Below are 26,664 nucleotides of genomic sequence, written 5' to 3' on the forward strand. Positions count from 1 at the left end.
TCACTGCAGACTCTCAATGACAGCAGCGCTTGGCAAAGATGTTCTCTGGTGCTTCCTCTGCCAGGATCTAGAGGAGGAGGAGCTGCAGGGGTCAGGTCTGGGCCCCACAGCAGGGACATCACCCTCTCTCGCTCAGATCCTGGGAAAATCCCAGAGGCATGCACATGAAGAGAGAGTGGGGACAGGGTCAGGAAAGCTTGTGTTGCTGACTGCTGTGTGAGGACGTGCAGGGAGGCCCCACCAGCGTCCCATCGCCTGCCCACATGAGCTGAGGCTGGGTTCCCAGAGCATTTCCTGGGGGAATGGGAATCCCCCAGGTTACCTGGTAGGAAAGCGAGGACCAGGCCCGGCTGACCCTGGGCTGTTGAAGCAGGACTTGTTTTCTAGGGGTTGGGGTGTAGTGAGCCAGAAGCGGGGAACACCGACGTTTCGGAGCAGGGTCTTCTGCTGGTAGAAGGTCAAGACTGGCTCACACAAGGTGTGTGTGTCCAGGCGCTGTCAGATGGCCAGCTCCGAGTCGTCTGCCCAGTGCTCCACCTGGCCCCAGTGTAGCACTCGTTAGACCATCGTCTCCGTGGAGCAGTCAAACTGATGACATTGGGGACCAGCCCACCTAGGAACCCGAACAAGGGGGCTGGATGAGGAGGGACAGGCACGGTGGTCCCAAAACCCCAGTTTCCCTGGAAACCAGGTATCTAGGATTACATGGGCAGGTATAAGAAATAATCAGGCCGGGCGCAGTGGCTCAAGCCTGTAATCCCAGCACTTTGGGAGGCCGAGATGGGCGGATCACGAGGTCAGAAGATCGAGACCATCCTGGCTAACAGGGTGAAACCCCGTCTCTACTAAAAAATACAAAAAACTAGCCGGGCGAGGTGGCAGGCGCCTGTAGTCCCAGCTACTCCGGAGGCTGAGGCAGGAGAATGGCGTGAACCCAGGAGGCGGAGCTTGCAGTGAGCTGAGATCGCGCCACTGCACTCCAGCCTGGGCAACAGAGCGAGACTCCGTCTTAAAAAAAAAATAAAAATAAATGAGAAATAATCAGGCCACCCTGGTCTATATGTATGTATATATGTATTTATTGAGACAGAGACCCACTCTTGCACAGGCTGGAGTGCAATGGCAAGATCTCTGCTCACAGCAACCACCTCCTTCCCAGGTTCCAGCCATTCTCCTGCCTCAGCCTCCCAAGTAGCTGGGATTACAGGTGCACACCACCACGCCCAGCTAATTTCTCCTGCCTCAGCCTCCCAAGTAGCTGGGATTACAGGTGCACACCACCACACCCAGCTAATTTTTGTACTTTTAGTAGAGACGCGGTTTCGCCATGTTGGTCAGGCTAGTCTCGAACTCCTAACCTCTGGTGATCCTCCTGTCTTGGCCTCCCAGATTGCTGGGATTATGGGCGTGAGCCACCGCACTTGGCCTAAAAAGTAAAATATTCTTAAGTGACTCAAAAGGATACTTGCACAAAAGGATCAGGTATATATTCTTGGATAGAAAGACTCAACATTATAAAGGAGCTGAGTCTTCCCAAACTAGTTTATAATTGTAATGTGATCCAAATGTGATGCAGTGGCCGAGCATGGTGGCTCAGCCTGTAATGCCAGCACTTGGGGAGGCCAAGGCAGGTGGATCACTTGAGGTGAGGAGTTCCAGCCCAACCTGGCCAACACGGTGAAACCCATCTCTACTAAAAACAGGAAAATTAGCCGGGCGTAGTGCTGCACACCTGTAGTCTCAGCAACTCGGGAGAGGCCGAAGCAGGAGAATCGCTTGAACCCGGGAGGCGGAGGTTGCAGTGAGCAGAGATTACATACCACTGCACTCCAGCCTGGGCAACAAAGCAAGACTCTGCCTCAAAAAACAAACAAAAACGGCCGGGCGCGGTGGCTCAAGCCTGTAATCCCAGCACTGTGGGAGGCCGAGACAGGCGGATCACGAGGTCAGGAGATCGAGACCATCCTGGCTAACGGTGAAACCCCGTCGCTACTAAAAAATACAAAAATCTAGCCGGGCGAGGTGGTGGGCGCCTGTAGTCCCAGCTACTCGGGAGGCTGAGGCAGGAGAATGGCGGGAACCCGGGAGGCGGAGCTTGCAGTGAGCTGAGATCCGGCCACTGCACTCCAGTCCGGGCGACAGAGCGAGACTCCGACTCAAAAAAAAAAAAAAAATATATGGCCCATAGGAGACTGGCTGAATATACAATGGCATGGCCAAACAATGGAATACTACACAGCTGTAAGAAAAGGAACAAGGAAGATCTCTTTTACACTAATGTGAGGTCTTCTGGATATATGGCAAAGTTAAACAACAACAACAACGACAAAAGGGCGGGCGCAGTGGCTCAGGCCTGTCATCCCAGCACTTTGGGAGGCCGAGGCAGGCGATCACTTGAGGTCAGGAGTTTGAGACCAGCCTGACCAACATGGTGAAACCCAGTCTCTACTAAAAATACGAAAAATTAGCTGGGCGTGATGGCGGGCACCTGTAATCCCAGCTACTCGGGAGGCTGAGGCAGGAGAATCGCTTGAACCCGGGAGGCAGAGGTTGTAGTGAGTCGAGATGGCCCCATTGCACTCCAGCCTGGGCAACACAAGGGAAACTGTCTCAGAAAAGAAAAAAAAAAAAAAAAGAAAATATTTGGAAAACAAGTTGCCTCTGTATTGAACATGTGTAGACTTTCTTTTTTTTTTCTTTTTTTAGACGGGGTCTGGTTTTTTCCCCATACCTCATAATGTCCAAATTAAAATTCTTTTTTAATTTGAGACAGGGTCTTGCTGGAGTACAGTGGCACAATCATAGCTCACTGCAGCCTCGAACCCCTGGGCTCAAGTGATCTCAACTCACTCTTCTAAGTAGCTGGGACCACAGGCGTGGGCCACCTCGCCCAGTTCAGAATTTTTTTCCTTGTCATTATTCCCTAAGCAATACACTATAACAACTATTTACATAACGTTTACATTGTTTTAGGTATTACAAGTAATCTACAGATGACTTACAATATATGGGAGGGTGATAATAGGTTCTAGGCAAATACCACGGTATTTTATTATTTAACTCTTCGAATATGTTTTTTTTTTTTTTTTTTTTTTTTTTTTTGAGACAGAGTCTCACTCTGTCACCCAGGCTGGAGTGCAGTGGCGCGATCTCAGCTCACTGCAGTCTCTGCCTCCCGGGTTCACACCATTCTCCTGCCTCAGCCTCCTGAGTAGCTGGGTCTACAGGTGCCCACCACCACACTCGGCTAATTTTTTGTATTTTTAGTAGAGATGGGGTTTCACCGTGTTAGCCAGGATGGTCTCGATCTCCTGACCTCATGATCCGCCCGCCTCAGCCTCCCAATGTGCTGGGATTTAGGCACGAGCCACCGCGCCCTGTCTGAATATGTAATTTTTTTAGAGATGGGATCTCACTGTGTTGTCCAGGCTGGCCTCAAACTCCTGGGCTCCCACCTCGGCCTCCCAAAGTGCTGGGATTACAGGTGTGATTACCACACCTGGCCACTACTATGTTATTTTATATCAGAAACGTGAGCAGCCAGCTGTGGTGGTTCATGTCTGTAATCCCAGCACTTTGGGAGGCCGGGGTGGGCAGATTACGAGATCAGGAGTTTGAGACCAGCCTGGCCAACGGGTGAAACCCCGTCTCTACTAAAAATGCAAAAAATTAGCCAGGCGTGGTGGTGCATACCTGTAATCCCAGCTACTCAGGAGGCTGAGGCAGGAGTGGTGGTGCATACCTGTAATCCCAGCTACTCAAGAGGCTGAGGCAGGAGAATTGCTTGAACCAGGGAGGCGAAGGTTGTAGTGAGCCGAGATTGCACCACTGCACTCCAGCCTGGTGACAGAGCGAAACTCCGTCTCAAAAACACACAAACAAACAAAAAAAACTTCAGCATCCATGGATTTTGGTATCTGAGACAGGTCCTGGAACCAATCCCCCATAGATACAGAGGGCCTACATATTAAGGGAAAACGAGGTCAAGCACGGTGGCTCATGCCTGTAATCCCAGCACTTTGGGAGGCCGAAGTGGGTGGATCACCTGACGTCAGGAGTTCTAGACCAGCCTGGCCAGCGTGGTGAAACTCCATCTCTACTAAAAATACAAAATGTAGCCAGGTGTGGTGGCGGCCGCCTGTAATCTCAGCTACTCAGGAGGCTGAGGCAGGAGAATTGCTTGAACCTGGGAGGCAGAAGTTGCAGTGAGCTGAGATCACGCCATGGCACTCCAGCCTGAGTGACAAGAACGAAACTCTGTCTCAAAAAAAAAAAAAAAAAAAAGTGGGAGTTTAAAGTCTTGTACCAGAAAACAAGAAGCATTCAACCACAGCCGGGCACGGTGGCTCACACCTGTAATCCCAACACTTTGGGAGGCCAAGGCAAGTGGATCATGAGGTCAGGAGATCGAGACCATCCTGGCTAATACAGTGAAACCCTGTCTCTACTAAAAATACAAAAAATTGAGCCGGGCGCGGTGGCTCACGCCAGTAATCCCAGCACTTTGGGAGGCCGAGGCAGGTGGATCATGAGGTCAGGAGATCGAGACCACAGTGAAACCCCATCTCTACCAAGAAAAGTACAAAAAATTGGCCGGGCGCAGTGGCGGGCGCCTGTAGTCCCAGCTACTCAGGAGGCTGAGCCAGGAGAATGGCGTGAAGCCGGGAGGCAGAGCTTGCAGTGAGCGGACAGCGAAACTCTGTCTTGAAGAAAAAAAAAAAAAAAAGCAGCATTCAACCCAAAAGGACACCAGCATCAACAGGAAATTGCTCCTAGTAGCCCAAGATGTGAGCACTCTAGCATCAGAAAGAAAAACAGAGGTGGCCTATGGTCCCAGCTACCCAGGAGGCTGAGACAGAAGGATCACTTGAGCTCCTCCTGTCTGCAGTGAGTCATGATTCCGCTACTGCACTCCAGCCGACGTGACAGGTCTTTTCTTTCTTGTTTTTTGTATATATATATTTTTTGTTGCTGTTTTTTTTTTTTTTTTTTTTTTTTTTTTTTTTTTTTTTTTGAGACGGAGTCTCGCCCTGTCGCCCGGGCGGGAGTGCCATCATGCCCGGGTAATTTTTGTATTTTTCATAGAGATGTGGTTTCACCATGTTAGCCAAGCTGGTCTTGAACTCCTGACCTCAAGTGATCCGTGTTTTGTTTTGTTTTGTGAGACAGGGTCTCACTCTGTCACTTCCGCTGAAGTGCAGTGGCTCAATCACAGCTCACTGCAGCCCCAACCTCCTGGGCTCAAGCCATCATCTCACCTAAGCCTCCCAAGTATCTAGAACTACAGGTGTGGGCCACCACAACTAGCTAGTTTTTTAATTTTTATTTTTGTAGAGATGGCGTCTTGCTATGTTGCCAAGGCTGGTCTTCAATTCCTGGGCTTAAGAGATCCTCCATGCTGGGATTATAGGTGTGAGCCACCATGCCTGGCAAACTTTTTTGTTTTTTTCTTTTTTTTTTTATAGACAATGGTATCTCCACATGCAGGTAACTGTATAAACAAATATATATCAATGTCAATTGGCTGGTTTTGATGTTACATGACCATCAGTTCCATCAATTAAGACATCATGGCTGCACGAGGTGGCTCACGCCTATAATCCCAGCACTTTGAGAGGCCGAGACGGGGGGATCGCTTGAGGTCAGGAGTTCAAGAACAGCCTGCCCAACATGGTGAAACCTCATCTCTATAAAAAATATAAAAATTAGCCAGGTGTGGTGGCAGGCACCTTAATCCCAGCTACTTGGGAGGCAGAGGCAGGAGAATCATTTGAACCTGGGAGGTGGAGGTTGCAGTGAGCCAAGATCAAGCCATTGCACTCAAACCTGGGGGACAAGAGCGAGACTTCTCTCAAGAAAAAAAAAAAAAGAAAAACAAACAAAAACACATATTTATTTATTTATTCTGAAATAGGGTTTCACTCCTGCCACCCTGGCTGGAGTGCTGTGGTACAATCTCAGCTCACTGAACGCTCCTGGGCTCAAGCAATTCTCCCACCTCAGCTTCCCTAGTAGCTGGGACCACAGGTGCTCGCCATCACACCTGGCTAATTTTTTTGTATATATATATATATATTTTTTTTTTTGTACAGATGGGGTTTTGCCATGTTGCCCAGGCTGGTCTGGAACTCCTGGGTTCATGCGATCCACCTGCCTCAGCCTCCCAAAATGCTGGGATTACAGGCATGAGCCACCTCACCTGGCCCTATCACTTTTAATTAAGAGGAGGCAACCCTTCCTCCTTGGGACTTGGTTTCCGCATCTATAAAATAGGGGCGAGAGTCTCCCTGGAATGCTGAGGCTGTGTGCAGCCTTGGCTTCCCGTGGATTTCAGTGGGTTGATCCAGGACGGCCCCCCATGGTGTCTGGAGTATACAGGACAGTGGGAATCGTAAGGGAAATCAACACACCCTTCCTGCACATCGTGTTCTTGTGCACGGAGATCTCCGTTCTGGGGATCCATCATCAAGCCAGACCTGCTGCACCAAAATGCACCAAACAAAGATGTATGAGCCAGCTGGGGTCCCAGATGGGGCTAGGCATGGTCTGTGTTTCAGGCTCCAGGGATGCTGTGCTACTAGGAACTAATGGACAGACTCTAAGGCAAGGCCACTGCAGACCCAAATGCCTATAGCAGTGACTGTGGCAAAGTCAGTTGCACAGTAGAGGAAATAAAACTGGGGCCTTGGTGGCTGGGCGTGGTGGCTCATGCCTGTAATCCCAGCACTTTGGGAGGCCAAGGTGGGAGCTTGAGGCCTGGAGTTCAGGACCAGCTTGGGCAACACAGCAAGACCCCCCTTTTTTTTGAGATGGAGTCTTGCTCTGTCACCCAGGCTGAAGTGCAGTGGTGCGATCTCTGCTCACTGCAAGCTCTGCCTCCCAGGTTCAAGAGATTCTCCTGCTTCAGCCTCCTGAGCAGCTGGAATTACAGGCTCATGTCACCAAGCCCAGCTAATTTTTTTTTTTTTTTTTTTTTTTTGAGAGGGAGTCTCGCTCTGTTGCCCAGCCTGGCGCGATCTCAGCTCACTGCAACATGTGCCTTCTGGGTTCAAGCCATTCTCCTGCCTTAGCCTCCCGAGTAGCTGGGATTACAGGCACTCACCACCATGCCTGGCTAATTTTTGTATTTTAGTAGAGATGGGGTTTCATCATGTTGGCCAGGCTGGTCTCGAACTCCTGACCTCAGGTGATCCACCTGCCTTGGCCTCCCAAAGTGCTGGGATTACAGGCATGAGCCACCACGCCCGACCAATTTTTGTATTTTTAGTAGAGACGGGGTTTCACCATGTTGGCCATCACACAAGGGTGGTCTCAAAACTCCTGACCTCAGGTGATCCACCCACTTCAGCCTCCCAAAGTGCTGGGATTACAGGTGTGAGCCACCGGGCCTGGCCCCCATCTCTATAATAAAATAAAAAGTTAAAAAATATGGGCCCAAGGAGTGGGGCTGCCTGGGCTTCCGCCTTGCTTCCCCCACCTACGTTGTGTGACCCTGTTGCAGCTCCCTGATCGCTCTGCAAAACATCGGGATGCTAATGCCTGGAACGTTCCAGAAGATGAGTTCATCCGTGCAGAGTGTTGAGAACAGAGCTGGGCTCAATAAAAGCTCAGGAAGCGTTCACGCAGCTGTTGCCATGGGGACGTGCAGGCCCTCCGTTGCCAAGTCAGTCGGTTTTCAAGAGAAGCTGGGAGTTTTGATGTGGAAGCTCCCTGTTGTCGAATGTTGGCCGTGAATCCAAAAAGGAAAATGCAAAATGCTGTAAAGTCCAAACCGAACACTTTGGTGGACCCAAAGGGGCCCACGCCACGGTCTGTAGCCTCTGTTCTGAGATTTAGAAGGCACCGGTGGAGCTGGGGACCTGCTTTCTTTCGGGCACTGGCCTGAGGCTGGGGCAGGCATAGAAATGAATGAGCCCGGCCTTTGCCCTCGGAGAACTCCCGGTCTTGAGGCGGGGACCTGAGATTTGCCCTTTAACCCCATCACAAGGAATTCCTTGCATGTAGGTGTGAACAAAGGGCAGGGCCCCCCTGCACGCGGGGACGGCTGCCCTGGCCCCCATGACCTTTGATTCCATCAAAGTGCTTCTTCAAAAGGTTTTTTTTTTTTTTTTTTTTTTTTTTTTTCTGATACTGAGTTTCACTCTTGTTGCCCAGGTTGGAGTGCAGTGGCACAATCTCAGCTCACTGCAACCTCTGCCTCCCGGGTTCAAGCCATTCTCCTGCCTCAGCCTCCCAAGTAGCTGGGATGACAGGCATGCGCCACCACACTCGGCTAATTTTGTATTTTTAGTAGCGATGGGATTTCTCCATGTTGGTCAGGCCGGTCTCGAATCAAAAGGCATTTTAACTGGAATCCAGCAATCCTCAGAAAAGCTTCAAGGTCTGTAGCCGGACGGACAGTTTCTCTTCTCTTTTCCTTCCTGTTTTTTGTTTGTTTGTTTTGAGACGGAGTCTCGCTCTGTCGCCCAGGCTGGAGTGCAGTGGCCGGATCTCAGCTCACGGCAAGCTCCGCCTCCCGGGTTCACGCCATTCTCCTGCCTCAGCCTCCCGAGCAGCTGGGACTACAGGCGCCCGCCACCACGCACGGCTAGTTTTTTTTTTGTATTTTTTAGTAGAGACGGGGTTTCACCGTGTTAGCCAGGATGGTCTCGATCTTCTGACCTTGTGATCCGCCCGTCTCGGCCTCCCCAAGTGCTGGGATTACAGGCTTGAGCCACCGCGCCCGGTTTGGAGACAGCGTCTCACTCTGTCACTCAGGCTGGAGGGCGATGGTGTAATTATATCTCACTGTGACCTTCACCTTCTGGGCTCAAGTAATTCTCCCACCTCAGCCTCCTGAATAGCTGGGACTCCAGGCATGCACCACCATGCCTGGCTAAGTTTTTCATTTTTTTGTAGAGACAGAGGTCTTGTTATGTTGCCCAGGCTGGACTTGAACTCCTGGGCTCAAGCGATCTGTGCTCCTTGGCCTCCCAAAGTCCTGGGATTCCAGGCATGAGCCACTGCACCCGGCCTCTCTTTTCCTGCTGAACTGTTTCCAAATGGAATCAAGAAGATTCCTCCTTGTTCGGTCCACGGTATCATCACTGCTCATGTGTTCAGACAGCTGCTTGCACAAAAGCCACGCTGAAGTGTGAAAATCACCTGAAAAAATTTACTCCAACCTTCCCAGCACCAGTTCCTCATCCTCCACTCAGGGCCCCAGTGTATCCACGTCAGGGAGGCCACCAGCCAGCCCACCCCGCCCGAAAGAGCACTCTCTCGTTCCTCCCAAATGTCATTCTGTTTTCTATTCTTCACCGCACTTAACTGCTATCATAAATGCCTTTGTGGGTTTTTGTTGTTGTTGTTTGTTTGTTTTGAGACAGAGTCTTGATTTGTCACCCAAGCTGGAATGCAGTGGCGCGATCTCAGCTCACTGCAACCTCCGCCTCCCGGATTCAAGCGATCCTCGTACCTCAGCCTTCCGAGTAGCTGGGATTACAGGCGCGCACCACCATGCCTGACTAAATTTTTTTTTTTTTTTGTATTTTTAGGAGAGAGAGGGTTTCACCATGTTGGTCAGGCTGGTCTCAAACTCCTGACCTCAGGTGATCCGCCCACCTTGGCCTCCCAAAGTGCTGGAATTACAGGCGTGAGCCACCGCACCCAGCCCAGAAATGTCTTTGTTTGGCATGACTCCGTGCCTCTCTTTCCCACTCTGATGTCGGCATCCTGTAAACTCTGTAACCCCAGCTCCGAGGGCAGCGCTTGCTCTGAGAACACTTCGGGGACAGGTGGTTGCATAAACAGATGAATGAACAACATGAATCCCTCTGTATGGCCTAGGGAGGAGCTAAACCCACACGCTACTCAGTGGGCAAATGGTTCACCCACCACATGCCAGGAGCTGGGCAGGAAGATACTGCAATTACTTCCTCCCTGCCCTCAGAGAGCTCCTTAACTCCGTATCAGAGTTCCAGAAACTTCCAACACCCTGACTTTCCCTTGATAATAGAACACTCCGTTTCCCAGGAAGGTGCAGGGTCTCATGCCTGTACTCCAGGCACACTGGGAGATTGAAGTGGGAGGGTTGCTTGAGGTCAGGAGTTAGACACCAGCCTGAGCAACATAGAGGAAACCTATGTCTACAAACAATAATAATAAAAAAAAAAAGATACTTGGCCAGGCGTGGTGACTCATGCCTCTAATCCCAGCACTCTGGGAGGCCGACCAAGGTGGGTGGATCACCCGAGGTTAGGAGTTCGAGACCAGCCTGGCCAACATGGAGAAACTCCCATTTCTACTAAAAATACAAAAAAAAAAAAAAAAAAAATTAGCCAGGTATGGTGGCAGGCGCCTGTAATCCCAACTACTCGGTGGGTTAAGGCAGGAGTGTAATCACTGGCCCCGGGAGGCAGAGGTTGCAGTGAACCGAGATCATGCCATTGCACTCCAGCCTGGGCAACAGAGAACTCCAGCCTGGGCAACAGACAGAGACTCTGTCTTTTTTTTTGAGACGGAGTCTCGCTGTCGCCCAGGCTGGAGTACAGTGGCCGGATCTCAGCTCACTGCAAGCTCCGCCTCCCAGGCTCACGCCATTCTCCTGCCTCAGCCTCCCGAGTAGCTGGGACTACAGACGCCCGCCACCTCGCCCGGCTAGTTTTTTGTATTTTTTAGTAGAGACGGGGTTTCACCGTGTTAGCCAGGATGGTCTCGATCTCCTGACCTCATGATCCGCCCGTCTCGGCCTCCCAGAGTGCTGGGATTACAGGCTTGAGCCACCGCGCCCGGCCTGTTTTTGTTTTTTAAAGAGATGGAGTCTCACTCTGTCGCCCAGGCTGGAGTGCAGTGGTGCAATCTCAGCTCACTGCAACCTCTGCCTTCTGGGTTCAGGCCATTCTCTTGCCTCAGCTCCCCAGGTAGCTAGGATTGCAGGTGTACACCACCATGCCCAGCTAATTTTTGTATTTTTTAGTAGAGATGGGGTTTCACTATATGTTGGCCAGGGTGGTCTCGAATTCCTGGCCTCAGGTGATCTGGCCTCCCAAAGTGCTGGGATTACAGGTGTGAGCCATCACACCTAGCCATTTTTTTTTTTTTTTTCTTGAGACAGAGTCTCACTTTGTTGCCCAGACCGCAGTGCAATGGTATGAGCTCGGCCCACTGCAACCTCTACCTCCCCGGTCCAAGCGATTCTCCTGCCTCAGCCTCCCGAGTAGCTGGGGATTACAGGCACATGCCACCATGCCCGGCTGATTTTTTTGTTGTTGTTGTACTTTTAGTAGAAATGGGGTTTCACCATGTTGGCCAGGCTGGTCTTGAACTCCTGACCTCAAGTGATTCACCCGCCTTGGCCTTCCAAACTGTTGGGATTACAGGCATGAGCCACCGCACCCGGCCCTTTTTTTTTTTTTTTTTTTTTTTTGACTGAGTCTGGGTCTATCGCCCAGGCTGGAGTACAGTAGCATGATCTCGGCTCACCACAACCTCCACTTCCCGGGTTCAAGCGATTCTCCTGCCTCAGCCTCCCGAGTAGCTGGGATTACATGCACACACCACCACGCCCGGATAATTTCTGTACTTTTAGTAGAGAAGGGGTTTCACCACGTTGGCGAGGCTTGTCTTGAACTCCTGACCTTGTGATCCACCTGTCTTGGCCTCCAAAGTGCTGAGATTACAGGTATGAGCCACCACGCCTGGAATTTTTTTTTCTTTTTCTTTTTTTTTTTTTTTTTTGAGACAGGGTCTTGCTCTGTCGCCCAGGCTGAAGAGCAGTTGTGCAGTCATGGCTCACTGCAGCCTCGACTTCCTGGGTTCAAGGAATCTTCTCACTTCAGACTCCAGGTAGTTGGGACTATAGATTCATGCCACCATGCCCAGCTGAATTTTTTCTTTTTTAAATATATATATATATTTTTTGGTTCATTTTCAGTATATGCCTTTTTCCTGCAGTGCCAGCTAACTTTTTTAAATGTATTGTTTTGGGCCAGGGGCGGTCCCAGCACTTTGGGAGGCCAAGGTGGGCGGATCACAAAGTCAGGAGATCAAGACCATCCTGGCTAACACAATGAAACCCCGTCTCTGGCCGGGCGCCGTGGCTCAAGCCTATAATCCCAGCACTTGGGGAGGCCGAGACAGGCGGATCACGAGGTCAGGAGATCGAGACCATCCTGGCTAACACGCTGAAACCCTGTCTCTACTAAAAAATACCAAAAACTAGCCGGGTGAGGTGGCGGGCGCCTGTAGTCCCAGCTACTCGGGAGGCTGAGGCAGGAGAATGGGGTAAACCTGGGAGGCGGAGCTTGCAGTGAGCTGATATCCGGCCACTGCACTCCAGCCTGGGCGACAGAGCGAGACTCCGTCTCAAAAAAAAAGAAACCCCGTCTCTACTAAAAATACAAAAAAATTAGCCGGGTGTGGTCGCGGGCACCTGTAGTCCCAGCTACTCGGGAGGCTGAGGCAGGAGAATGACGTGAACCCAGGAGGTGGAGCTTGCAGTGAGCCGAGATTGGGCCACTGCACTCCAGTCTGGGTGGCACAGTGAGACTCTGTCTAAAAAAAAAAGAAAATTTTTTTTTGGCCAGGTATGGTGGCTCACACCTGTAATCCTAACACTTTGGGAGGCCAAGGCAGGTGGATCACTTGGCGTTTGGAGTTTGAGAGCAGCCTGGGCAATATGGGGAAATCCCATCTCTACTAAAAATACAAAAATTAGCTGGGCGTGGTGGTGCACGCATGTAGTCCCAGCTACTCAAGAGGCTGAGGCACGAGAATCACTTGAACCCGGGAGGCAGAGGTTACAGGGAGCTGAAATCATGCCATTGCTGTCCAGTCTGGGTAACAGAGTGAGACTCGTGTCAATAAGTAAATTAAATAATGGATAATTTAGTCCAGGCACAGTGGCTCATGCCTGTAATCCCAGCACTTTAGGAGGCCGAGGTGGGTGAATCACCTGATGCAGGAGTTCAAGACCAGCCTGGGCAACATGGTGAAACCCTGTTTCTACTAAAAATACAATATTAGTAGGGCGTGGTGGTGTGCGCCTGTAATCCCAGCTACTTGGGAGGCTGAGGCAGGAGAATCGCTTGAACCAGGGAGGTGGAGGTTGCAGTGAGCCGAGATCACACCATTGCACTCCAGCCTGAGCGACAAGAGTGAAACTCCATCTCAAAATAACAAATAAATTTATTTTTTTTAAGAGACAGGGCTTGGCTGGGCATGGTGGCTTATGCCTGTAATCCCAGCACTTTGGGAGGCAGAGGTGGGCAGATCACGAGGTCAGGAGATTGAGACCATCCTGGCTAACACGGTGAAACCCTGTCTCTACTAAAAATACAAAAATTAGCCAGGTGTGGTGGTGGGCGCCTGTAGTCCCAGCTACTTGGGAGGCTGAGGCAGGAGAATGGGGTAAACCTGGGAGGCGGAGCTTGCAGTGAGCTGATATCCGGCCACTGCACTCCAGCCTGGGCGACAGAGCGAGACTCCGTCTCAAAAAAAAAGAAACCCCGTCTCTACTAAAAATACAAAAATTAGCCGGGTGTGGTCGCGGGCACCTGTAGTCCCAGCTACTCGGGAGGCTGAGGCAGGAGAATGACGTGAACCCAGGAGGTGGAGCTTGCAGTGAGCCGAGATTGGGCCACTGCACTCCAGTCTGGGTGGCACAGTGAGACTCCGTCTAAAAAAAAAAAAAAATTTTTTTTTGGCCAGGTATGGTGGCTCACACCTGTAATCCTAACACTTTGGGAGGCCAAGGCAGGTGGATCACTTGGCGTTTGGAGTTTGAGAGCAGCCTGGGCAATATGGGGAAATCCCATCTCTACTAAAAATACAAAAATTAGCTGGGCGTGGTGGTGCACGCATGTAGTCCCAGCTACTCAAGAGGCTGAGGCACGAGAATCACTTGAACCCGGGAGGCAGAGGTTACAGGGAGCTGAAATCATGCCATTGCTGTCCAGTCTGGGTAACAGAGTGAGACTCGTGTCAATAAGTAAATTAAATAATGGATAATTTAGTCCAGGCACAGTGGCTCATGCTGTAATCCCAGCACTTTAGGAGGCCGAGGTGGGTGAATCACCTGATGCAGGAGTTCAAGACCAGCCTGGGCAACATGGTGAAACCCTGTTTCTACTAAAAATACAATATTAGTAGGGCGTGGTGGTGTGCGCCTGTAATCCCAGCTACTTGGGAGGCTGAGGCAGGAGAATCGCTTGAACCAGGGAGGTGGAGGTTGCAGTGAGCCGAGATCACACCATTGCACTCCAGCCTGAGCGACAAGAGTGAAACTCCATCTCAAAATAAACAAATAAATTTATTTTTTTTAAGAGACAGGGCTTGGCTGGGCATGGTGGCTTATGCCTGTAATCCCAGCACTTTGGGAGGCAGAGGTGGGCGGATCACGAGGTCAGGAGATTGAGACCATCCTGGCTAACACGGTGAAACCCTGTCTCTACTAAAAATACAAAAAATTAGCCAGGTGTGGTGGTGGGCGCCTGTAGTCCCAGCTACTTGGGAGGCTGAGGCAGGAGAATGGCATGAACCCGGGAGGCGGAGCTTGCAGTAAGCCAAGATCACGCCACTGCACTCCAGCCTGGGTGACAGAGTGAGACTCCGACTCAAAAAAAAAAAAAAAAAAAAAAAAAAAAGATAGGGCTTGCTATGTTGCCCAGGGTGGTCTCAAACTCCTGCGCTCAAGTGATGCCCAGACCTTGGCCTCCCAAAGTGTTGGGAATACAGGCATGAGCCACTGTGCCTGTCCTTGAGTGATTTTTTGTTTAGCCCAAATTGACCTTTATTTGCAATTCATGAATGGGGTACCCTCCACTTCACCAAACAGCGAGAGCTTCCCTAGTGATTTGAGATGGGGTTTTGCTCTTGTTGCCCAGGCTGGAGTGCAATAGCACAATCTCGGCTCACCACAACCTCCGCCTCCCGGGTTCAAGTGATTCTCCTGCGTCAGCCTCCCGAGTAGCTGGGATTACAGGCATGTGCCACCATGCCCAGTTAATTTTGTATTTTTAGTAGAGACGGGGTTTCTCCATGTTGGTCAGGCTGGTTTTGAACTCCCAACCTCAGGTGACCCACCCTCCTTGGCCTCCCAATGTGTTGGGATTACAGGAGTGAGCCACTGGGCCGGACCCCTACAGCCTTTTGATGGGATCTCCCCTCTTCACAGATAAGGAAATGAAAGCTTAGTGCAGCAAGGCAGTAGCCACGTGGAAGTTGCAACCTTCTGGGTCCTGCGAGCCCTGCTGGTGGGTGGCTGTCCCAACGTACCCCCTTCCTTCCTACCCCCTCTCATGAGCTCCTACCGCGGGCACCAGGAGCCCCTGCAGCATGATGTCACGGATCTGCCAGCCCCGCTGCGTGCTCCTTTGAGCCTCTGTCGCAGTAGCTGGCCCAGCCCTACGTGGCAGAAGCCATACTTGGTCGCCATATTCTTGCACTGCGTCCCTTTGCCACAGCCTGGGCCGCCCATCACGAAGATGATCAGAGGGGACTTGAGGATGTCTGTGGCACCCAGGAAGAGGGAGGGAGATGGGTTAGTGCCTGTAGGGGCACAGGTGTCCCTGGGTGACCCTGGACAAAGTCTCTTGGCATACTCTCTTTTGCTGTAGGGTGGCATCTTGGGGGTATGTTTCTGTTCTCACGGGTATAGCCAGGCAAGTTGTGTATTTGTGCCGCTTGGATGAAGATGTGAACTTGAGGCCAGGTGTGGTGGCTCACACCTATAGTCCCTGCACTTTGGGAGGCCGAGGTGGGTGGATCCCTTGATGTCAGGAGTTCAAGACCAGCCTGGCCAACATGGTGAAACCCCGTCTCTACGAAAAATACAAAAAAATTAGCTGGTGTGGTGGTGCACGCCTGTGATCCCAACTGCTCGCGAGGCTGAAGCAGCAAAATCGCTTGAACCCAGGAGCTGAAGGTTGCAGTAAGCCGAGATTGCGCCACTGCACTCCAGACTGGGCAACAGCGCAAGGCTCCATCTCAAAAAAAAACAAAAGAAAAAAAAAATTATGTGAACTTGAGCAGGCCAGGCCCTTCGCACATGGCATCTCCTTAAAGCATCCGGAGAACTCTATCATCCCATTTTACAGTGGAGGGAACTGAGGTTCAGAGAGAGGCAGGGAATTACCCATGCTCCCAGCGTCATCCCATACTCCTCTTTCCTCTGTCCCAGCCCCATCCCATGCTCCCCTTCCCTCTGTCCCAGCCCCATCCCATACTCCCCTTTCCTCTGTCCCAGCCCCAGGGGGCTTCAGTTCTTTGAATTTTTTTTTTTTTTTGAGACAGAGTCTTGCTCTGTCGCCCAGGCTGGAGTGTGGCGGGCTCTCAGCTCACTGCAAGCTCCGCCTCCCAGGTTCATGCCATTCTCCTGCCTCAGCCTCCCGAGTAGCTGGGACTACAGGCGCCCGCCACCTCGCCCAGCTAGTTTTTTTGTATTTTTTTTAGTAGAGACGGGGTTTCACGGTGTTAGCCAGGATGGTCTCGATCTGACCTCGTGATCCGCCCGTCTCGGCCTCCCAAAGTGCTGGGATTACAGGCTTGAGCCACTACGCCCGGCCCCAGTTCTTTGAATTTGAAACTCATTTCTCCTTTGCTGTTTCCTCTGCCTGGAAAATCCCTGCCTGCCCCAGTTCCTTCTGTCCACAACCTCCATCTGGCCTTCTCTAGCCTCTGTCTAGAGTTTCCCCCCATCACTCCTTGTCTCAGACACCTATTTCCTCCACAGCAATGGCCACAGTCAGTCATGATCTTCCCTGTTTACTTGTTCTTTTTATTTTTTTCTTCTTCTTTCTTCTTCCTGCCTTCTTTTTTTGAGATGGCGTTTCACTCTTGTTGCCCAGACTGGAGTGCAATGGCGCGATCTCAGCTCACCACAACCTCTGCCTCCCAGGTTCAAGCGATTCTCCTGCCTCAGCCTCCCGAGTAGCTGGGATTATAGGCATGTGCCACCACGACCGGCTAACTTTGTATTTTTAGTAGAAACGGAGTTTCTCCATGTCGGTCAGGCTGGTCTCAAACTCCCAACCTCAGGTGATCCGCCCACCTCGGCCTCCCAAAGTGCTGGGATTACAGGCGTGAGCCACCCTGCCCGGCCGTTTACTCGTTCTTGTCTCCTCCACGCCAGACTCGACTCCATGAGAGCAAGGACTATTTGTGCCTCCGTCATTCCTATATTCCTAGGAGATGGCAGTTCCTTACATTTAGTGGTGGATGAGGAATAAATGAAACCAGACACATCGACGGTGTCTGTAGTTCATGGCCCAATTTTTGTGTCTTGCTCCCCTTCCCTTTGCTTAGCCAACTCCTATGCATCCCTCAGTGCCCAACTGAAACCTCCCTTCTTCTCTGAGCCCTCAGAGCCCACTGTGCTTCTCCTGCTCCTTCCTAGGTTGTAGATTCCCATGTTATGAGTCTGTCTCCCCCACGACACTGTAACCCTCGAGAGGACACTGTAACCCTCCGATGGGAGCTGTTTTGACAGATTCACCTTGCGGGGCCCCGAACCCAGGAGGTGCTCAAGTATATCCGAAGTGGAGCAATGAACGGTTGCGCCGTGAGCATGCGCAGTTGTGTTACTGCCATGACTGGGGCGTGCGTGCATGCCTGGAACGGGGAAGGGGATCCTGCATCTCCCTACTGTTCTCTGCAGCCTCCTTCCCTTCCCCCCAGGAAGCCAGCCAGCCGCCCCCGCGACTTTACCCTTCTCCTGGGGCCTCAGAGCCCTGCCCATCTCGGGCAGCTTGGACTTGCAGAGACCCATCCAGCCAGCAGCCCTTGGGGTGGTCGTTCCCCGATCCCGCCCAGGCTCTGACCCCTCCTGGCTCGGCACAACGTCACAAGGGTCCCCGCCCCGGTCATTTTGCGACAATGATGGGGTCCGGGGTCCCCCTTCGGGGCAGGGAGAGGCAATGAACCCCAAACAGGCCCATGGGGAGCCAAGCGGCGGTTCCACCCGACCGGTGTAGGCCTCGGTTGCTATGGTGATGCGGCCTTCTTGGCCCCACCAGGTCCAGAGCGACATGGCGCATGCGCAAAGTGCATGGGGGCCCGCAAGGAGGACTCGCCTCCTTCTCCCTACCCAGGATGCCCCGCGGCCCTTAGGTGCTGACGTCACGAAGGAGGGCGGTCCCCCATTTGATGAAGTTAACCATGTTGTATAAAAGAGCGCCAGCGACAGAGGCCGGTTAGTTTATTTCAGACTCGGCCTGGGTTTGCTAAGTCTAAGAAGGGACCGTGGTGGCCCTTTTGAGGTGACCATAGCCGCCGAGGAGCATAAGTGACTGCGCATTGAGACGGCCACAGTCGCTAAGAAGGTTGCCATCGCGACGCGGCCGCTGGAGGGTTTTGCTTCCGGGTTAGGCGGCCGCAGAAGCGTAGACGGAATAGCTGGAGCGCCTCTTCCGGTTACCTTTTCCCAGTGCCAGAGGCTCCTGGGGTTGGGGTCTTCGCTCAGGGACAGAGACCCGACAGCGAGCGGCGGCTTCCCCGGGATCGAGGGACGCGCACGCCAGAGGAGACGAAAGGAGCCCGGGTCGGACCAGATCGGAACCACTGACCATTGCCCATGGCGGCCCTAGTGAGTGTGGATTTGGCGGGGTTCCGGGGTCCCGACGGCGACCTCGGCAACTCCTCACTCACCGTCCGGTTCCTCTTTCCGCAGGGCCCTAGCAGCCAGAATGTCACTGAATACGTCGTTCGAGTTCCCAAGTAAGTCCCCAGCCCCATCTCCCACTCCTCTCCACCCTCCAAAAATGAAAACCTTCACGGTCTTCTTAGCCAGGCGTTTCTGGCCGTGTCTGTGATTCTCCCTCCAGACTGGGAGAGACTTGGAGGGCAGGGCTGGGATTAAGCTGAGGCTTCCCTGGGGACAACACTGCTTTTTTAAACGAATGAATGAATGAGTACATTAATAACACGGCGATCCAGCCCCCTGGCCTAACCTTCGGTCCCATGATGCTCAGGCCAGCTGTAAGGACATATTCCTCGTCCTGTTTCAAAATGGTCAGGCTATCTTTCCTTTCTAGTTCTTTTGTACATCCTGTTCCCTCTGCCATGAGTGCCTCCCCTCAACTGTGACTCTGCTGGGTGAATTCTTGTTGATTCTGCAAAACTCAGCTCCAGTATCTTCCTCCTCCAGGAAGCACTCCCTGCCTGTCCTCCCTCCTCCCCAAGGCTGAGTTCACAATAATCTCCACATCTTGGGTTCCCCCAAATCTTTGTCCCTCCATCTGCTCTTCTTCTGCCTGGGGTCAGGAGGGGATGGGTCTAGCTTCTCTGGCAGACTGGGAATCCTTGGAGTCTTCTGTATCCAGTGTTGCCAGGCAAAACAGGCTGAATGAATCGGGGTGGGTTTGTTGAGTGATTGAATTGAATAAATGATTCAGTTGAATGGAATGATTGAATTGAATTGATGGTTCAATTGGATTGAGCGATTGAATTAATGATTTGATTGAATTAATGATCCAGTTGGATGGCTGATTGAATTAATGGTTCAGTCGCATTAATTCATTAAATTAATGATTGAACTGCTGTATTGGATTGACACCACCTCTTCTAATCCACTCCAGGAATACAACCAAAAAATATAACATCATGGCTTTTAATGCAGCCGATAAAGTCAACTTTGCTACGTGGAATCAGGTAAGTCCCTGGGTCCTGGGGGTTGGGGGCTGGGGCGGTGGGAGAACATGACCCTGACCTTGGTGATTGTAATAGTTGCTTAACTGTCATAGTAACTAAGTCTTAATTTTCTCACTTTTCTCAAAGTGAAGAAAAGATAGATGACAAAGGATTGGGTGCAGTAGTTCACACCCCTAATCTCAGCACTTTGGGAGGCCGAGGCAGGAAGCTTGCTTAAGGCTAGGAGTTCAGGCCGGGCGCGGTGGCTCAAGCCTGTAATCCCAGCACTTTGGGAGGCCGAGACGGGCGGATCACAAGGTCAGGAGATCGAGACCATCCTGGCTAACACGGTGAAACCCCGTCTCTACTAAAAATACAAAAAACTAGCCGGGCGAGGTGGCAGGCGCCTGTAGTCCCATCTCCTCAGGAGGCTGAGGCAGGAGAATGGCATAAACCTGGGAGGCGGAGCTTGCAGTGAGCTGAGATCCGGCCACTGCACTCCAGCCTGGGCTGCAGAGTGAGACTCCGTCTCAAAAAAAAAAAAAAAAAAGGCTAGGAGTTCAAAACCAGCCTGGGCAATATAATAGCAAGACCCCAACTCTACAAAAAAATTAAAAAATTAGCTGGGGGCCGGGCATGGTGGCTCAAGCCTGTAATCCCAGCACTTTGGGAGGCTGAGACAGGCGGATCACGAGGTCAGGGGATCGAGACCATCCTGGCTAACACGGTGAAATCCCGTCTCTACTAAAAAAAAATACAAAAAAACTAGCCGGGAGAGGTGGTGGGTGCCTGTAGTCCCAGCTACTCAGGAGGCTGAGGCAGGAGAATGGCGTAAACGCGGGAGGCGGGGCTTGCAGTGAGCTGAGATCCGGCCACTGCACTCCAGCCTGGGCGACAGAGTGAGACTCCGTCTCAAAAAAAAAAAAAAATTAGCTGGGGCTGGTAGTGTGGGTCTGTAGGCCTACATAGGAGGCTGAGGTAGGAGGATCGCTTGAGCCCAGGGATTCAAGGCTGCAGTGAGCTATGATTGCACCACTGCACTCCAGCCTGGATAACAGAGCAAGACCCTGTCTCAGAGCGAGACTCCATCTCAAAAAAAAAAAAAAAAAAAAAAAAAAGGCAAAGGCCCAGGTAAAGCTCCTGGGTGTCCCTGTAAGTTAGGTTTGGTAGGCCCACCGGAGGCCTCTCCTTAAAGGAGAACAGTAAGAAGTTGTGCCCACCGATGGGCATTTTTGGCCAAGGTTTATCTGGGCAAGGGAGGGGACTGGGCTGGGGGCTTTCCCAGAGCCCCTACCATCAGAGGCTCTAGAAAGGACTTTGGGAGCCATTAAAGGTTGTAGTGTGATCTGGCTCTTGTGGGGAGACAGACTGTGGGTTTGAGGGCAGTTAAAGGGAGACCAGGTAGAAGCTACTGATCTGGTCTAGGTGAGTCCTGGTGGGCACTGGGGGCAGTGGAGGTTATGAGATGTGGCTGATTCTAGAGTGTTTTAGAAATGGTATATATGGACCTTAAATCAAGAGCTTAAGGGTAATTCGGATCGTATTAGCCACATAGGTCACGATAAATGGTAACATTTTTAGAGATTTTGGTGCCTTGATGTCAGCAAATGTTGCACAATGAGATTCTTTTTATTTATTTTATTTTATTTATTTATTTTTTGTGATGGAGTCTCTTGTTGCCCAGGCTGGAGTGCAGTGGCACGACCTGGGCTCACTGCAACCTCCACCTCCCAGGTTCAAGCCATTCTTCTGCCTCAGCCTCCCAAGTAGCTGGGCGTACAGGTGCCTGCCACCACGCCCAGCTAATTTTTGTCTTTTTAGTAGAGATGAAGTTTCGCCATGTTGGTCAGGCTGGTCTTGATCTCCTGACCTCAAGTAATCCACCTGTCTCAGCCTCCCACTGTGCCCGGCCTTTTTATTTTTTAAAAATAGATATAGAGTCTCACTATGTTGCCCAGGCTGGTCTTTTTTTTTTTTTTTTTGGAGACGGAGTCTCGCTCTGTCGCCCAGGCTAGGGTGCAGTGGCCGGATCTCAGCTCACTGCAAGCTCCGCCTCCCGGGTTTATGCCATTCTCCTGCCTCAGCCTCCTGAGTAGCTGGGACTACAGGTGCCTGCCACCTCGCCCGGCTAGTTTTTTTGTATTTTTGATCTCCTGACCTTGTGATCTGCCCGTCTCGGCCTCCCAAAGTGCTGGGATTACAGGCTTGAGCGCCCGGCCTTTTTTTTTTTTTTAAGACAAAGTTTCGCTCTTGTTGCCCAGGCTGGAGTGCAGTGGTGTGATCTCAGCTCACCGCAATCTCTGCCTCCCGGGTTCAAGCAATTATCCTGCCTCAGCTTCCCAAGTAGCTGGGATTACAGGCATGCACCACCACACCCTGCTAATTTTGTTTTTTTTTTTTTTGAGACGGAGTCTCGCGCTGTCACCCAGGCTGGAGTGCTGTGGCCGGATCTCAGCTCACTGCAAGCTCCGCCTCCCGGGTTCACGCCATTCTCCTGCCTCAGCCTCCCGAGTAGCTGGGACTACAGGCGCCGCCACCTCGCCCGGCTAGTTTTTTGTAGTTTTTAGTAGAGATGGGGTTTCACCGTGTTAGTCAGGATGGTCTCGATCTCCTGACCTCGTGATCCGCCCGTCTCGGCCTCCCAAAGTGCTAGGATTACAGGCTTGAGCCACCGCGCCCGGCCTACTAATTTTGTATTTTTAGTAGAGACCGGGTTTCCCCATGTTGGTCAGGCTCATCTCAAACTCCTGACCTCAGGTGATCCACCCGCCTCAGCCTCCCAAAGTGCTGGGATTACAGGCATGATCCACTGCGCCCAGCTTTTTTTTTTTTAAGACAGAGTGTCACTGTGTCACCCAGGCTGGAGTGCAGTGGCATGATCTCGGCTCGCTGCAGCCTTTGCCTCCCAGGTTCAAGCCATTCTGATGCCAGGCTGGTCTTCAACTCCTGAGCTCAAGCGATCCTTCTGCCTTGGCCTCCCAAAGTTCTGGGATTAGAGGCGCGAGCCACCACACAATGAGTTTCAATATGCGTGCATTGTGGAGATGTGTAGACATTCTAGTTACTTATAAATTTTGGGAAAAGAAGCCTGGAACCAGATGCCTGCTGTACAGGGTAGGGAAGTCTTCATTCCTTCTACATTACTCAGATAAGGAATTTTGCCTCCGATGGCCTGCTCGATGGCCACCAGGTGGTCTTTTTCTCTTTAATTTTAATTTGGAAGTCATTTTAAGCTTTTAAGTTGCAAAAATAGAACACAAGGCTTGCTCAAATTCCCTTTACCCAGATTTATCAAAGGCTACCATTCTCCTCCCTTGTTGCCAAGTGGTAAGTTGGTTTGATCATCTAGAGCTTGGCCTAGGGTGAGGAAGGGCATTTGTGGAGCGGGGCACCGCCCCAGCAAAGCCAGGGACCCTGAGAGGCTTTGCCTCCTGCTCCCCTAGGCTCGGCTGGAGCGGGACTTGAGCAACAAGAAAATCTACCAAGAGGAGGAGATGCCCGAATCGGGCGCGGGCAGTGAGTTCAACCGCAAGCTTCGGGAGGAGGCGCGGAGGAAGAAGTACGGCATCGTCCTCAAGGAGTTCCGGCCCGAGGACCAGCCCTGGCTGCTCCGGGTCAACGGCAAATCTGGCAGGAAGTAAGTGGTGGGGCGTGGCGGTGCCGGCTTAGCGACCAGTCCACATCCCCCCTCAGCTTACAGACTTTGTGGGGTACCCTCTCTGAACCTCAGATTCCCACTGCTGCGATGGAGGTGCTGGCACTTTCATCCCTGTAGGGTTTTGTTTTTTATTTATTTACGTTATCTTATTTTACTTATTTTATTTTTTTGAGATGGAGTCTTGCTCTGTCACCTAGGCTGGAGTGCAGTGACACGATCCCGGCTCACTGCAACCTCCACCTCCCAGTTTCAAGCGATTCTGCTGCCTTAGCCTCCTGAGTAGCTGGGATTACAGGTGCCTGCCACCACCAGGCCTGGCTAATTTTTGTATTTTTAGTAGAGATGGGGTTTCACCATATTGGTCAGGCTGGTCTGGAACTCCTGACCTCGTGATCCTCCTGCCTCTGCCTCCCAAAGTGCTGGATTACAGTCGTGAGCCACCTCACCCCGCCTACTTATTTATTTATTTATTTTGAGATGGAGTCTCAGTCTGTCACCCAGGCTGGAGTGCAGTGGCTCGATCTTGGCTCACTGCAAACTCTGCCTCCCAGGTTCATGCCATTCTCCTGCCTCAACCTCCCGAGTAGCTGGGACTACAGGTGCCCGCCAACATGCCCGACTAATTTTTTTGTATTTTCAGTAGAGACGGGATTTCACCGTGTCAACCAGGATGGTCTCAATCTCCTGAGCTTGGGATCTGCCCGCCTTGGCCTCCCAAAGTGCTGGGATTACAGGCGTGAGCCACCGTGCCCAGCCACCCAGCCTACTTATTTATTTTGAGACAGGGTCTCACTCTTTTGCCCAGGCTGGAGGGCAGTGGTGTGATCCTAGCTCACTGCAGGCTCCAACTCCTGGGCTCAAGAGATCTTCCCACCCTGGCCCCTGAGTAGCTGGGACTATAGGTGTGCCCCACCATGCCTGGCTTATTTTTGTATTTTTGGTAGAGATGGGGCCTTGCTGCATTGCTCAGGCTGGTCTTGAACTCCTGGGGTCAAGCGATCCTCCTACCTTGGCCTCCTAAAGTGCTGGGATTACAGGTGTGAGCCACCGCCCAGGCCGTGGGGTTGTATTTTTGAAGATAGTTCACTGAGTTGGTGCTTGTGCCTGTCTCTGAGGCAGCTCAGAGTACCACAATGCAGGAAGCTTGGGTGGCCAGCCCTGGGGGCTCATGACACTTGAGATGACCTCTCAGAGGGGGCAGATTGAGGGCAGAACGGAGGGGTCTAGGTTAGGTTGATGAAGGGCGCTCCAGGCATAGCAGTTGGGTGATAATGACAAACACAGGCAGCTCACACAGAGCAGTGGGTGCCAGGATGTGCTGGACCCAGTGGAGCCTTGGAAAGCTATAGGCAGGGAAGGGGCGCTCACCCAGATTGCCTGGATCTTTAGGGTAGAAGAGAATGAAGTGGAGGCCTTAGGAGGCTGTTGTTTAGGCTTGAGGGAATGGTGGCCCGGGCCAGGTGTCCACTCAGATTTGGCCATGCCATGGCTGGGCATGGTGGCTCACGCCTATAATCCCAGCCCTTTGGGAGGCCGAGGTGGGCGGATTACTTGAGATCAGGAGTTCGAAACTAGCCTGGCCAACATGGTGAAACCCCGTCTCTACTAAAACTGCAAAAATTAGCTGGGTGTGGTGGCGGACACCTGTAATTCCAGCTACTCAGGAGGCTGAGGCATGAGACTTGCTTAAAGCCGGGAGGCGAAGGTTGCAGTGAGCTGAGATTGTGCCACTGCACTCCAGCCCTGGTAACAGAGCGAGACTCCATGTCAAAAAAAATATCTGGCCATGCCTTCCCGCCCCATCCTCTCACTTGGCTCCTCAGTTTCCCGGGTATGGCCCACAAGTAGCAGAGCTGGAGGCAAATGTAGATGATCCAACTGCAGGGTTGGGCTCTTCTGAGATAATCTCACACGATCTTACCAGAAATGATCCTGATGCGCACATGCGCAGCCCTTTGCAGTGTAGGTGTGCCGGCGCTGTTCCCCAGATGTGAGAATTGACGAGGCCCAGCCGGTTGAAGGCCTCATAGGCATTCCTTGGTCTTCCTCCTATGGCAAGTGCCATAAAGGAGGCAGGCCTGGGGGGACACAGGCAGGGCTGGGCCGGTCTCTGTGGGCCAGGCCGTGATCGTAGCTCCCTGCAGGTTCAAGGGCATCAAGAAGGGAGGCGTGACAGAGAACACGTCCTACTACATCTTCACCCAGTGCCCCGACGGGGCCTTCGAGGCCTTCCCCGTGCACAACTGGTATAATTTCACGCCGCTGGCCCGGCACCGCACGCTCACTGCCGAGGAGGCCGAGGAGGAGTGGGAGAGGTGAGCGGACTGGGTGGCGGTCGGGGACAGAAGCGAGGGAAATGGGGTGCCTTGCTGTGGGTCTATCACCAGGCCCTGTGCTGGGAGCTGGGGACTCGGGTAACCAGGGCAGACCCCACTCGGCCATCTCGGAGCTGTCAATTCAGGGGGAAACAGATAGGAGGGGGTGACCTGGAGCTCAGATTGGCAGAGCAGGATGGGATCTAACTGCCCCCTTGGCTTCCCGCAGGCCACAGGTCACACAGCCTGATCCACTGCCGGGCAACAGCTCCAGGCAGGGCCTCCTGGGAGGGTTTCTGTAGCAGTGTCATCGGCCTCAGAGGTGGGGCAGGTACAGTTAAGGGCTATGGAGAGACACAGTGCCTGAGGCCAGTGCAGAGTGACTGTGGGCAGGGGGACGAGGCTGGGGCCCCAGAGCACTTGGTCTTGGATGTTGTGGTTTTGGATGAGACCTTAGGGCCACCACCGCCGAAGGGTGTTTGCAGATGGTGGGGAGGGCACTCTGAACGCATCTGCAAAATGGCATTTGCACAGGTCACAGATGAGCAGATGCTCAAAGAGTTGATGGCTCCCAAAGGGTTAAAAAACACCTTTTTCCCTCCTTGCTTTAGTGTTGTTTTTTGTTTGTTTGTTTGTTTTTGAGACTCCATTTCACTTGTGTTACCCAGGCTGGAAGGCAGTGGCACAATCTCAGCTTATTGCAACCTCTGCCTCCTAGGTTCAAGCCACCACCATGCCCGGCTAATTTTGTTTTTTTTTTTTTTTGAGACGGAGTCTCATTCTGTCGCCCAGGCTAGAGTGCAGTGGCGCGATCTCGGCTCACTGCGAGCTCCACCTCCCAGGTTCAGCAAGCTCCGCCTCCCAGGTTCACACCATTCTCCTGCCTCAGCCTCCCGTGTAGCTGGGACTACAGGCGCCCGCCACTACGCCCGGTTAATTTTTTGTATTTTTAGTAGAGACGGGGTTTCACCGTGTTAGCCAGGATGGTCTCCATCTCCTGACCTTGTGATCCGCCCGCCTCTGCCTACCAAAGTGCTGGGATTACAGGCCGAGTCAGCGTGCCCAGCCTAATTTTGTATTTTTTGT

The 26,664-nt window shown here is 52.2% G+C and overlaps 2 protein-coding genes across 5 annotated transcripts in view; one reads left to right on the forward strand and one right to left on the reverse strand.

Moving 5' to 3' along the window:
- On the reverse strand, window positions 1-18,286 carry LOC117074193 (adenylate kinase). Its single transcript, XM_033195395.1, is given in 5 exon segments — window positions 1-67; window positions 323-613; window positions 15,271-15,364; window positions 15,367-15,489; window positions 17,686-18,286. Coding segments are annotated over 5 exon segments (897 nt in total). The 5' UTR covers window positions 18,008-18,286.
- The window catches only part of GTF2F1 (general transcription factor IIF subunit 1), a 16,006-nt gene continuing 7,408 nt past the window's right edge, over window positions 18,067-26,664 (forward strand). For all 4 annotated transcript variants that reach the window (XM_033200205.1, XM_033200203.1, XM_033200206.1 and 1 more), the window contains exons 1-5: window positions 18,067-18,562; window positions 18,647-18,693; window positions 19,554-19,626; window positions 23,049-23,242; window positions 25,408-25,578. In XM_033200205.1, the coding sequence (XP_033056096.1) occupies window positions 18,551-18,562; window positions 18,647-18,693; window positions 19,554-19,626; window positions 23,049-23,242; window positions 25,408-25,578 (497 nt within the window). In that variant the 5' untranslated portion in view covers window positions 18,067-18,550. The remainder of the gene's footprint in view (window positions 18,563-18,646; window positions 18,694-19,553; window positions 19,627-23,048; window positions 23,243-25,407; window positions 25,579-26,664) is intronic.

Source organism: Trachypithecus francoisi, unplaced genomic scaffold (assembly GCF_009764315.1).
Source record: "Trachypithecus francoisi isolate TF-2019V2 unplaced genomic scaffold, Tfra_2.0 Lachesis_group5, whole genome shotgun sequence".
Classification (NCBI taxonomy): Eukaryota; Metazoa; Chordata; class Mammalia; order Primates; family Cercopithecidae; genus Trachypithecus; species Trachypithecus francoisi.